The sequence below is a fragment of the Astatotilapia calliptera genome, chromosome 23 (assembly GCF_964374335.1).
Source record: "Astatotilapia calliptera chromosome 23, fAstCal68.1, whole genome shotgun sequence".
NCBI classification, from domain to species: Eukaryota; Metazoa; Chordata; class Actinopteri; order Cichliformes; family Cichlidae; genus Astatotilapia; species Astatotilapia calliptera.
Genome location: NC_137443.1, coordinates 21,786,226 through 21,799,760, shown reverse-complemented (window position 1 = coordinate 21,799,760; position 13,535 = coordinate 21,786,226). Strand labels below are relative to the sequence as shown.

Genomic DNA, 13,535 nt, shown 5'->3' with positions numbered 1-13,535 from the left:
GGATAGATTTGGATGAAAACAACAAAAAAAATCTGCTGAAAAAAGCCTAACAAATTGTACGTCTAATGTGTTTTGTTAGGTTTTGTGCACACAACATATATTGTACAATGTAATGCCATGTTTTAATGCATTTTTAACCTGCTACTGACAACTCAAAAAATAGAATTTGCAAAGTGTTTTAAAGACACATGTAAAAATAAAAAATAAGAATACAAAGATTTTCATTGCTGATTTCCTGCTTTTTCACTTATTGTCCGTGCAGTCATCATACCTGACCATTTGCCTTAACAAACAAACAAAACAAGCTATAAAAAAAAAAGACAGACAGCTTAGCAAATAACCCATTTTAGGTCCTAAGATACTGGCAGCCAGCCACATCTGTGACAGATCTTCTGACAGATGGTGATCATCCTGAGACTCCTCCTGTTTATTTGGGATCTCTTCCTGCTTAGAAGTAAGAGCATCACCTTTAGCACTAGTGACTTTGTCGGAAGGCTGAATTTTCCTGGATGTCCTCCTTCTGACTTTGTCATCTTCTCTGCCTCCTGCTAAGAGCTCCATCATGTCGGACTGGAGTTAATTCAAAACTGGAAACTTAAGGTTTTGGATATAGGACTTCACATAAATGTCGAGAGTCTGGCTGTTTACTGCCATCATCTGTCTTTTACTATTTTCTACCCTAATAATCTCCAGTCACTGGCGCAGAGAAGTTCATGGACCAATGCCAGCAGGGGTTGTTCTAGTTCTAGTTCTGCTAATCAGCTTCTCCTGTTTATGTAGTAGGATCCTGGGACCTTGATGCTGACATGGATCGTGCAGCAGAAACAGCCTTACCAGGCTGGATAGATATATAAATGCAATCCATTATTATTATTATTCATTTATTTATTTAAATAAAGACTCCTAAACTTCTGCTGTGCTGATTGAATCCATGGTTAACAGGGTCAAGCTACAATGATATTTCCTCTTACATTGTGAAATTAGAAAAAAAAATATCAAAATAACAGATGGGTTCACTTCTTGTTTACAGTGGTAATAAACAGGTTGACAGCTGAGTTCAGGCAGGAGTTTCTGTGGACTGATGTTTGTAGAGACACTGTGAGCTATAGCGAAAGAAGAGGGCCTGGCGAGGTGGAGGTAGGAGAGCAGAGAAATGAAAGTCAGCAGAAGTAAGACAGAATTCGTATGTGTGAATGAGAGAGAGACAGGTGTAACAAGGAGAAGATGTAGTGAGTCCTGCCATGATGTACAGTTTGGAGACAGTGGCCCTGACAAAAAGACAAGAGGCAAAACTGAAGATGATCAAATTTTCATTTGGAGTGACCAGGAGGGAAAGGATTTGAAACGAGTACATCAGTTTTTCTAATCAAAGACACAGTCAGTTCATTTCTGTATAATCAGAATCAGAATCAGAAAGGGTTTTATTGCCAAATGTTGAGCAGGTTTACAGCATTAGGAAATTGCTGCGGTGCTTAGTGCAAACATACTGTCAGATAACGCTTAAATAGACATAAAAATAAAAATTAAAAGTGCTAAGTAGATAGATATATACATGAGTGCAGGTGGTGATCAGTGCAAACATGGAATGAAGCAGTGAACACAGCGTAGGGTCATGTGTTAGGGGTGGGAACAGTCATATGGTTATTGTTCATGTTTCCAACAGCAGAGGGGAAGAAACTGTTCTTATGGCGAGAGGTTCTGGTGCGAATGGACCGGAGCCTCCTGCCTGAGGGGAGCAGGTCAAACAGACTGTGTCCAGGTTGAGAAGGGTCAGCTGAGATCCGAACTGCACGCCCCAGTGTCCTGGAGGTGTACAGGTCCTGCAGAGATGGGAGTCTGCAGCCAATCAAGATGAAAACTGTATTTTGATTTTCTTAATGAGTCCTAAGTACAAAAAAACTCTTCTCTCCTCTTTCCTAGGAGTCTGTAATTGAAACATAACCTTCGGTCCCCCTCCTTAAAGTTACAAATCACTGCCCAGAGTTGTCTGTTATCATTCTTCATTCAGCCTGTTTGTCTTACATGGAGAATCAAACATACTGTCATCACTTGAACATGAACAGGAGATATCTATGTATGTTTCCTGCATGATAAGGTGATACTGATGAGATGTACTTTGAGAAACAGTAGCTCCTTCCTAAGCTGAAACCCGCCGCTGGCAGCTTCCTGTAGTTAGATGGTGGAGGCAAAGGAGTTTTTAGTTTGCTCTGTCCAGCTGAGTGATTAGTGTTAGAAATATAGAGTTTTATCTTAGCTGTCATTATGTTGAGTGTCTTTAAAAGTCATAGTATGGGCCAGTATTTCACCAGAAGGTTTTATTGAACATTTCATCTGAAAATCACTCAGGGTACCAGCATGTTGGCCAACTATCATAAATTTGGTGATTATGGAGGCACTTCTGTAGATAAATTTTACAGACAAACCCAAAAGTAAAGAAACAGTTATTTTGTTTTTAAGGAGAAATTACAGTTTTTTCTGAATGCTTAAAACCCTAACTGTGATTCTTATAGCACACTTTCAAAAACTATTGATACTTATAGCAAAACCACTCACTGAGTTTGTAAAACTAAAAGCACAAACACTGCTTTGCACTCAGTTTGCCATTTTGTAACACACACTTTGCAAACCTGTAGCTACAATCGACTGCACAACACTCTTTTTGCAGAACTGTAAACACAACTCACTGCTTTACACTCAATTTCCAAATGATCAATGCACTCCTAGCAAAACTATACACATTTACAGCCATTATTTATACTATTTTGCCAACTGTCTGGCACACTGTCAAATGTGAAAACTGTTTTAGATAATTAGTTCACTTTGCAATCAGCCTAAGCACTATAATACAGGTAAGCTCTGTGTGTGGAGTACAATGGAGGGAGCAGAAAGAGTGAGAAGTAGAGGAGGCTGAGGAAGAGGACGTGGAGGTGAAGAAGTATAGGATGAAGAGGACGACAAGGACAAGGAGGACCAAGAGGAGGACGAGGAGGGGGGAGAGGAGGATGAGGAGGGGGGATAAATGAAATTTATATCTAAATTTATATAAATTACTTATATCAGCCAGGGTTTCGGGTGAGCTCATTGTGAAACCTGGCCCCACCCGCTTCAGATCTAAACTCCGAAACCATCTCAGAGACGAAACTCACCCTCAGGTCTGATCCTAAACACCTTTTTACACAAAGGACACTGACACCTCTCACTGATATCTCAGTGTTAACTGATGCAGTTTTTGCAGAAGTTGTGTCCACATGGTGTGGAGACTGGATCAGTGAAGACATCCAGACAGATGAAGCACAGAAAATGTCTTCAGATAGAAGACAGCTGGCAGCAGACATGTCTGCACTCTGAGTGAGAAAGAAAAGAAAATGTTTTTATTTAAAATTCAGTTTTAATTCTATTTAAAGAGGACTTCTTCTGCTTTTCCTACTTTCCTGTCACATGTCTCCTGTTCCAGTGGTGGATGTTCATGCTAAACATGACCAAAGTTTTAAATAATGTAATCGAGTAATCCGTGTGAGCCCAAAGTTTACACTTCAGACTGCTCTAAAAACTCAGTTTTACACAGTTTTTTTTAAACTGTTAGATCTGTTTGATGACAACACCAGTTGTGGGTGTTAGATAGTATCATGAGTCCAAAAGGGTGATGTTGAATGTTGTCAGTGTAAATACTCAACAGTCAGAAGAGAAAGAAGAATTCTGGAGTAGGTGGATTAAGTGGTACAGGGTGTCTCCAGTGGGGGAGAGAGTGCTGATTGGAGCAAACTTTAATGGACATGTAGGTGAACGGCATAGAATTATAGAGGTGTTGAGGAGATGTTGGATATTTATGATGTTAATGAGAGAGAAAAGGAAGGACAAATGGTGGCGGAGTTTGTGAAAAGGATGGAAATATTTGTGAACACATATGAGATGAAGGAGGAACAAAGGAGTAGAGGAATATGTCCACAGTTAGACTACATCATAGGCAAAAGGTTCAATATGAAAGGGGAGACATTAGGGGAGAATGTTGATTGGCAGCAGTGGTGACTTTGGACACCAAGAAGAGGAAGAATGTGAAGGTAGAGCAAAGTACCGAATGATGGAAGTTGAAGAAGAAAAAATGGTCCATCTGTCCTCTTGCTGTGTTGTTGCTCTTTCTCTTCTTTTCCTCTCCTACCTTCTTCTACCTCTTCATTCTGTGCAGATAACCTGGAGATCATTGATAAGGAGACTTTGGTTTCTGAGAGATTCTGTGCAAAAAGGAACTGTTGAATTGTCTGTGTGTTTGGAACCTGGACTTGACTATGCAAAACTTTTACCTGAGCTTTTGTGAACCTTAAATTTTAAACAGAACTTTGTTAAACTTTTTTCTAGAGTCCTGCATTTGACTCCAACCTGTTTGGTGGCCCCGAAATAACAATATAGCCAAGATATGGATCTGTGACTAAATGACAACGTTAACAATGTGAATGAACAAAGTGAACTGAAGATTTGTGCTGTACCAGTAAATTATGATGAGTTGCACTTACCAGTGTTTGTAAAGACGGCTGCGTTATTGAGGAAAACCCGTTGATCCAGTTGACCCTGAGAGTAGACATTTAGCTGCATGCTTCTTTGTCTCTAGATGATGATCCACATTTGGACTTTCAAACTGTTCAGTCATAATTATCTGTACTCACCAGTGTTGGAGAGAAGCTCCGTTGTGCTGTTATGAAAGGATCAGTGAGCCCAGTTTAATGTTCCTTTGGAAAGAAACTGATTCTTTTCAAGTGAAACTCTGTTGTGACACAATTTCATCTGGTAAATGTTGGAATGCCATCCATCTAGAGTTTTGTGTTGACTCATGCCGCACCTTTGCTGGCTGGTTGGATTCCTCCTCAGAAACATTTGCAGTGCTCAAGTCAGTTTATTTTAATGGGAATTAGAATCTCAATCCAACATTTACAATGCACTGCATCAGTTCCTAAATTGTTGAACAACTAAAGACAAAAAGTTAATCACTTTTAAGCCAATCACAGCTCAAGATTAACTGTAAATTATTCAAATGAGAGAATTCATGTTTGTCAAAGAAGTGGACTTTGCTTGTCTTTGTATTCTTTGTTTGATTCCTAATTTGTGAAAGAGGAGAATTTACATTTGGTCTTTTCAACCAGCATCATCATGATCACCTGTGTTGGACAGAAGCCCTGCTGTGCTTTGTAGCAAAATGTTCAATGAGCTCAGTTTCTCATTCCTCTAAACAGAAACTGAATTTCTTATGCTGCATCTCTCGCTTTCAGGTTCACTTCTGAATTTCTAGTCAGGTGAGACCCAGTGTTTACCAGTAAAGATTCAAATGTAGTCTGATTTCAACTGAATTTCGACCTCTGCCTATGGTGCCTGCAGGTATTTATGGACCTTCAGCTGTGGAAAGGAGTTTCAACTCATCATGGCCATGAATCCAATGGTAATCTTATGCTTTTAATGATTTCCTTGAACTGTATGTTTTTGTTTTTTTAATGATTGTACAGCATACACCTTTAATAATTTCAAAAACCAAGAAGTTTCAATTTATTTTCGATTTTCTCTAATTCACATATGGTCAGAAGTTTACATACAGCCTCAAATATGAACATACATGCCCATTAATATCTGGTTAAATTTTTAGCAGCTGCACCTACGGCATCAATTTCATAATCCTACATCACCTTGTTCTTGAGTGAACATTCAAAAACTTTGGTGTTTATGCTGTCTGCCTGCAGAGCAGGGTGACAACAATATTTCATCAGCCTTTTACAATGACGGGTAATAAAAACAATTTAAAAGCTTATAAAATGGGAAGAATTTTCCTCCACTTGTCCTTTAAATCTATTAATATTTAGTTGAAATTTGCTCTTCATTAGATACCTGTGACCAAGATTAAATTGAGTTTAGACGTCAAATGAATTCGTAGAAAACTGGACCTGGATAAAAAACACAAATGTTGTAATAAAGACAATAGAGAAAAGAAGTCTGATAGTTTATTTCAAGTTCTGCGAAATCTATCACAGGTGAAAGAGAACCAAACATGTAAATATATACAGTCATACACAGGGAAATAAAACAGAATATAAATACTGTGTAGCATGAAAGGAAACTAACCAACTAAAAAAACCAAACTGGAGCCATGCACTGTAAGTCGTTTGAATGGGGGAAAAAAAAGCTTGAAGCGTATTTACAGCATCATTAAAAGGTTTTCTTCTCGCCTTCAGAAGCAGTGAATCATAGTGTTAGTACAGGTTAGTATTGGACAGAACAACCAGGTGTATTGCAAGAAATCTTTCCTCAAAGGCACTCAATCAGGAAATCAAAATAATGTTCTCAAATCTTAATTTCAAGTTGACTACATTTAACGATTCCTGTGACACACTCATGCAGACGCAGTTTCAAGTTACACTGTAGATTGAAATAAAGGGAACTGAGTTTTAGTTGCCAAAACTGTAGCCTAAACAAGCAAGTTTAACACCGGATCAGCACCACTGGACTGGACACGCTATGGAGGACTTCGACATTCAGTTCAGAGGGAAACGCTGATCAGATTCTCAAAGCTGAGAAGAGTGACAACGGCCACTGGTACAGTACATTTAACAGTCCAAGTAATGTGTCAGAAGAGATTCAGTAAGGCCTGGAAACATCCTTCACTTTTAAAGACATTCTGGGAAATGTTTGCTTTTTACTGAGAGTCAGATGTATATGCAGGAATGTGCAGAAATAAACACTGGGACCCTCGAGAGGGTGGGTATAGCAACAGAAAGCATTTTTATTTCTACATGCATCCGACAACACACTACCTCTGAAGATGTAAACACAGATTCCATATTGGCTTCACTTTTCAGCCCCAGAGGTTGGAAGTAAAACTAATGCTGAAACTGAAAATCCTCTAATGTGTGCTAGAGGCAGTGTCCCCATAGACTACTGTGGTAAAATGTCCAAATTTATAGCTGAAGTAAACATCTTCACAGCTGCTACAAAAACAGTTTTGGTCAGAGCAAGAGCTGCAAAGTTTTGTAGGTATTGTAATTTCATAAAAACCAGACTGACAGACAAAGCTTGATTTCACTGAGAAATTCCACTAGTTTAAAGTAGAGACCATGCTACACTGGGATCACCTGTTTCACATGTATTAAGGCGTGGCCTATCTGCTTGATGGCCAGATGGTGTGTCACAGGCAGCTATAGGTTTTAGCTGTCTGGTAGACTTCACCTCAGCCTATTGGAGTTCCTAAACTGGACCTCTGGCTTGAGGTGATTAATATAATAAATAGAATCACATCATCAGCATGTAGTGGCAGTTTGTGCTCAGTCCCTTTTGGAGCATTTTAATGCAGCTATCTGACACATGATATGCATTGTGTTGCTGTGATTAGCTGTTCAAGAAGTTTTCGTTTTACGGAGTCAAATTCTAGGATTTTACTTGGATGTTCCTTAGCACTGTCTACTATTGTATGTTAGTTAGTGAAAATGTAGTTAAATTAAGCTAAATGCTTAGAAAAATCAGATAAAGTTCTGACATTCTTGTAAATATCTAAAATTTAGCTTGTAATGATGGATGATCTGTAATGTTCGGATCCCCACGCAAGCCATTTCTACACAAGGGAAAAGGGTCCAAATTTACAGAATGGAATCTCTGTAATCTCATCTGACTCTCAGCAAGAAAACAAATCACTTTGCTGGAAATGTTGGATTATTTCTCATCTTCTGCCCCCTCTGGAGCGTTTGTTTGGACTCACTTAGTGTGCGTGATGGGCGGAGTTCAGCACCAGGAAAGTGCAATCAGTCAGTCGATCAATCACTATTAAAAATTTCAGTCGTTTTTCCATCGTCATCGCTTCACCTACACTTCCTGCTGAGATAAAGTACATACACCAGAGTGGTTAGGCGCGTTTGTTAGTATTATAATAAGCAGCAGAAGGTTTAATTATAGGTGCGCTTATTTGAAAATGACACTTTTTTACACTGACCGGCGGAGCGTCTCAAAGGAGGACCTAAATGGGAATCTACAGTGTTTCCACAAGGAAATCCCAGCTGGATTTCTTGAAGTTTATTGCTAATGTCCACTCTGTTTCTTTTTTTACCACTGGCACTTCACCATTCAGCAGTTCAGCATTGTCGCGCTCATGTAGTAGCATCTAATGATTCAGATCGTCAATCTTTCCCACAGGTTTGTCATTCACATTTTAAAGGTCAAAAAAGTGACTTACATTCGATTTGGGAGCCGCTGATGCAGAGAGCACGGCCGCTAATACTATTTCTGAGATATTTAGGCCTTTATTTTGACCTTCAGCTTGAGCTTTAATATATATATTACAGTATTTTGGAATGAAAGTCCCCTAATCACAGTAGTCTAAACTTGACAGCAGTCATCAAAACTAATCAACTCCCAGTTTAACCCAAGCTGGGCCGTTCAATTCACAGGAGAGAGCAACACTGCTGTCATTACAGTGGTTTTAATTAGGAGCTGATTGACCTTTTAGTTTTTGACAGCCACTAAAAACCCACCATAGCTGAAAAAAAAATTAAACTTATGTGACACTCATCAGCTTGATTTTCCATTTAAAACTCAATAAAAGACAATTTAATCTTTTTTGTTCGTTATATCAGTCTCATATTTACGTAGGACGATGAGAAGCTTTCTACCTTTGGCCTGAAAAAAAAAAAAATCATAAATCTGTATTTAATTATTGTCTCCTTTTGGTCACAAAATGTGCATTTTTTTTATTAACATTTACAAAGTGAGTTCAGTCTTTACGTTGTCTAACATAAATTAGATGATGGTGAGGATATTTACAGTCCAAATGAGTGAACGACCAAAGCAATCACCAAAAATATGTTTTCTTTGGAATTTTTCTTATTGTGGTCCTCAGTCTGTCAAGCTGACAGTCATTTTTTACATTTTTTAATAAATAAATACTTCTTTTTTTTTTTTTTTTTTAAATAAGAAGATGGATTAGTGCTATACTTGAAATTAGTGATAATATTTAAATGTTTGTGTGTAATTGGAAAGTATTGCTTTAAGTGTCCTGGTTCTTATATCTACTTTTATGAAAGTATGCATTTAAAGTTCTGACCGGAAATAGGGGAAAAGAAGAAAAGCTCTCCTTAAATTTAGGATCAACCCAAAAAAGTACTGGGCAGACCATCCACCCATCCATCCATGTTCTACAGTTGTGTGCAAAATTTCCTTCCTATCACAACTTAAAAGAAATCTTTGTCTTTCAATAAATCTGCCTGCTATGTTCACATCAGCAGAAATGCTACAGAGAAATCGACACGTGTTTAGGTCAGTATTTTCTGCTGCCGAGTTATCTTTGCGTCATATGTAGAGATCTGTAATGAAAGCTTAAATGAAGTCACATTTTATGTTGATAACTGGAACACATATTTAAACATAAATATTGATAATTTAATGATGATTTAAAGACTAATTACACTATTTTTCAAACTTTTTCTAACAATTAGAAATGAAGTCCAACGCAGTATTTTAACAGCTTGTTTCTCAAACACTGCAATATATTAAAACCTTCTTAAAAACAACATTTATATAAATAAAAGGCAGCATTAAATTTCAAAACTTCCTAAACTAAAGTTAAGATTACTTAAATCCTACAATCAGCTCTTCAACATGCTTCTGTAAGCTGTTTAATCAGCTGAAATTTACCCTGCTGCTGCTAAAGCTTTTATTGTGAAAGTCACGTATACAAGAAAGTGCTGTTCACGCGCATGTAGGACAAATCTAATTTCCAACACTGAATATTAAATCTGTGTGTGTGGTCTGTCTCTTTCAAACCTCCACCTCATCTCCAACAGCTCATTTAGACAGCTAACTAAAGCAAACCTGTGATTTCAAAATAACTCTCACTCACAAGTCTAGTTCTTCATCTAAAAACACGGCCGTTTCCATTTGACATTTTTTTTCCAATTCAGGTAGAAAACTGTGATCTGTGAGGTGAAATATTTAGCCTTGACTATTAAATGGAAATCTAACTGATGAGTGCCACAAAAACAGAAATAATTTGTTCCTTCTTTTTCACACCTTAAAAAATGACTTTCAAATATAAACACTGCTGTTTTCTGCTGGTTCTCGGGCCCAGAACAATAAAACTTTGCTGATTTGTAGTGCTTAAAATCATTGGCCAGCCAAATGATCAATCACTGTAAACTGAGACGAGCTTCACATCTTTTGAAATAGATTATTCCAGGACTGAGTGCAACCCCGTCGATTCTCCCATCGCACTCACAGAGGCATGAGCCCATTTTCAAAATAAAGCTTGTGTTGATCTTTCGATTATCTCTGGGATTCAGCCTTTTAAAGACCGTAGTGCCACTTTCTGTAACAACTCATTCAAATGTTAAAAACTGGAAAACGTCCCATCGATGAGGCAGTAGTTCACGAAGGAGACTCGCGCTCACTCAAAGCTCTTTACATTCAATAAAAGGTTTGATGTGTCAAAGCAAAACAGTGTCCAGGAAGTGGATTAAAGGTACTAAAAAGGAATAAAAATACTGACAGAAGGAGGAAGCTACACTGCAAAAACTCTCCTCTTCAGGTCCTTCATGGTTCCACGATCTCCTCGGCTTCAAACTGCACCTCACATCCAGGAGATTAAAGACGACGATGATGAGATGAGGAAGAGGAGATCTTGGTTTCAGGCACACGGCCTCTAAAAATTGATCATTTCCATACTGGAAGATGGAAGATGAAGTCTTAAGGCTAATGCATCTAGTGGTGGATCTTCATGAAACGTCTCAAAAGCCAGGGTCACCCTACCTCCAAAAAACGAGCTGAACTTTATGGATGATGGACATGAAACTGGAGCCGTGACAGCATGAGCTCCTCAGGGACTTCAGCTCCATCAGCAGCTGAAGGAATGAGATGGAAGATGGTTTGGGAAACAGAAGCTGGTCAAGAAGATGAGGTGCCAGGCACCTGGTCCTACAAAGAAACTGATGATGATCCCACTGGTGGTGACGTCGCCCCTCAGGTCGATCACCGGCTGATGGAATGAAACCGTTTATAAGCGTGTCTGCGAGGATGGAAGCTGCAGGAGTTAGTAGGAGGAGATGTCGGAGGAGCTGCTGCTGTTGCTGGTGGAGGTCTGCGCCCGCTTGATGTACAGGTTCAGCAGCTTCATCTGCAGGAGGGAAACAGCGGCGCGGTCAGAGGACTCCAAGAGCTCTGCAGATAATCTAAAGCTCACTGCTCTTTAAACACTATACTAAAGTTAAGTTATTGTAACAAAACTTGATTTATATGACAACATTCAAACAGGTAAACACAGTTTAGGTTAGTTCACAATTAAGAAAAAAAACACTGGGAAATTTATGAAAAAAAAATATAAAAATGCAAGAAAAATACTGTTAAACAGATAAATTTATGAGAAAGATTTACTAGAAAAAATTGTCAAAATTATGAAAAAAGAGCAAATATCTGTCAAAAATTGAATATTATTAAGAAAAAATTTAAAAATTAAAAGCTTTTGTCAAACTTACAAGAAAAAGATTTACTCACAAAAATAGTGAATTTAAAAGAGGGGAAAAACAGGCAAACTGCACGATTGCAAACGCCCTTTCACTGTACTTTTAAAGACTTAATATTTCTGCGGTGAATCGTCTCTACGTGTAGGATGCCGTTTCAGCTGTGTAGTCTGAAATACCTTGCTGCCGGTCAGCTGAGCCAGGTAAGGCTTCAGCTCCTCTCCGATCACAGAGTAGATGGCCACCAGGCAGAAGACGCTGGCCTTCCTCACGCTGCTCTCAGTGTTGTCGTAGCCCTGAAACAGCAGAAGGAGAGACTGATATCAACACAATTGAAACAAAGAAGAGTTTATCTCACCGATGACTGTGTGAATAATTTCTGGGATAAAGCTGATCATACGGCAGAGGAAATTAAAAAGATATTTCAATATGTGTCTAAATTCAGTCTTTTCAGGTACAACATGAAACACACGAGTGCTACTGACACTAGTTTTATTTCAGTATAAAAAACTGTCTAAAGGCAGTCTCGGTCTATTCGTGTGCTGCATGGTTATCTTACCTGTACAAGTCTCTGGATTTTAACCATATTGTATTCTTGTGTTTGTAATAACACAGTTGAACCATTTTTAAGTGTTTTCATTTACTCAAACATTAAATACATTTCAGTTCACACATCCTGCATCCTGAGCCCAAATGGTGGATACAAGTCCGTAACATGAGCTAATCTTGCGTGTTCATGAGCAGTTAAAGCATCTACAAATTTAAAGAATGAAAAACCTGCAGGAGTCCGGGGATGATGTCGGGCAGCAGCTGGTGCAGCGGCTCTCTGGTGATGCGTTCGATGGCCCTCGTCTGCATCTTGATGGCGGCCAGGTTGATGGGGTAGTCGGCCGTCTGCACGATGGGGCAGAGCACCTTGATGCACTGCTCGGGGTGGATGGAGCCCGCCAGCGTGGAGGCCGCCTCCTCGGCCGCCCGCACCACCTTCAAAAGAAGAAAGGAGCGCCATGAGGGTCAGAATCACAGGAAGACCGGAGGAGTGGCCTCTGGTTTCTTTTTCATCCTCACCTCCTTGTGCGAGTCTTTGTGGGCCTCCAGCATCTTCATGATGGTGAGCTCAGCGTAGTTCTTGAAGCGGGCGGGCTGGTTCCTCAGAATCTCCTTTAGGACTCGCAGGGCGAGTGCCCGGATTGTGTGCTGGGACAGCGAGAGGAAACAAGTCACTCACAGGACATTTACAGCAGTGGGGAAAAAAAATCAAAAACAACGGAAGCCTCGCGTCCTCACGTCTTTGTCTCCCAGCGTTTCGAGCAGGAGCAGCAGCATGGTCTTAAAGTGCTCTTCCCACACCACCAAGCTGTCCTCCCGGGCCACCTTCAGCATCTCCAGCAGGGTCCCCCGGCGCTCCTCAGGGCCCCGCTCCCCTGCCTGGCCCTGGGAGAGCTCCTTCAGCAGCTCTCCGACCAGCTCCAGCTGCTCAGCAGCCCCGGCTGTAGGTGGAGGGGAAAGAGGTAGTTTTTAAAAAAAAGTGAGAACAAAGATCAAATAAATAATTTGTTCACCTCTGAGGTTTTCTGGTGAGTTTACCTGGGAAACCTTTGGGGTTCAGGATCTTGTTTTCCACACTTTCCTGCCGGCGGCCTGCAGAGTGGGACGGGAAAGACAGAAAAACTGAATCTTTACCGACGCAGCAGGACACACACTCCTGCACAGCTTTTGTCCTAAGGTCCCACCTTCTCGCAGCTGCTCCACAGCGTCCTCGTACAGCGCCTCCTTCAGCGCAGCTTTATCCATCGTACTGATGCCGTCCGTGTAGTTGTATGGGTTGTACTCTCTGAAGCGCGGGCCGGCGAAGGATCGAGGAGACGGCGTGTTCAGCAGAGAGGTCTTGTTGTCCAGGGCAGTGCGCCCGCCCTCCACTGCATCACCGCTGGGACGAGGTTCGGAGTCCGAGGAAGCCCCGCCTCCAGTCTAAGATTCAGTGACAGCGGAGCAGATGAGTTATTCTGAGTCTTTACTCCAAAATAAAATAATCTTTTTTTTTTTCTTTTTGACCAAAAAAAA

At 40.1% G+C, this 13,535-nt stretch overlaps 1 protein-coding gene across 7 annotated transcripts in view; it reads right to left on the bottom strand.

Annotated features, from left to right (window-relative positions):
• Positions 1-5,965: 5,965 nt before the first annotated feature.
• LOC113016628 (CLIP-associating protein 1-A-like) overlaps positions 5,966-13,535 on the bottom strand; it is a 57,724-nt gene continuing 50,154 nt past the window's right edge. For all 7 annotated transcript variants that reach the window (XM_080298002.1, XM_080298003.1, XM_080298005.1 and 4 more), the window contains 7 exons: positions 13,205-13,442; positions 13,059-13,112; positions 12,759-12,961; positions 12,540-12,668; positions 12,249-12,455; positions 11,651-11,767; positions 5,966-11,128 (listed from right to left, as the gene is read on the bottom strand). In XM_080298002.1, coding sequence (XP_080154128.1) covers positions 11,045-11,128; positions 11,651-11,767; positions 12,249-12,455; positions 12,540-12,668; positions 12,759-12,961; positions 13,059-13,112; positions 13,205-13,442 — 1,032 coding nt within the window. In that variant the 3' untranslated portion in view covers positions 5,966-11,044. The remainder of the gene's footprint in view (positions 11,129-11,650; positions 11,768-12,248; positions 12,456-12,539; positions 12,669-12,758; positions 12,962-13,058; positions 13,113-13,204; positions 13,443-13,535) is intronic.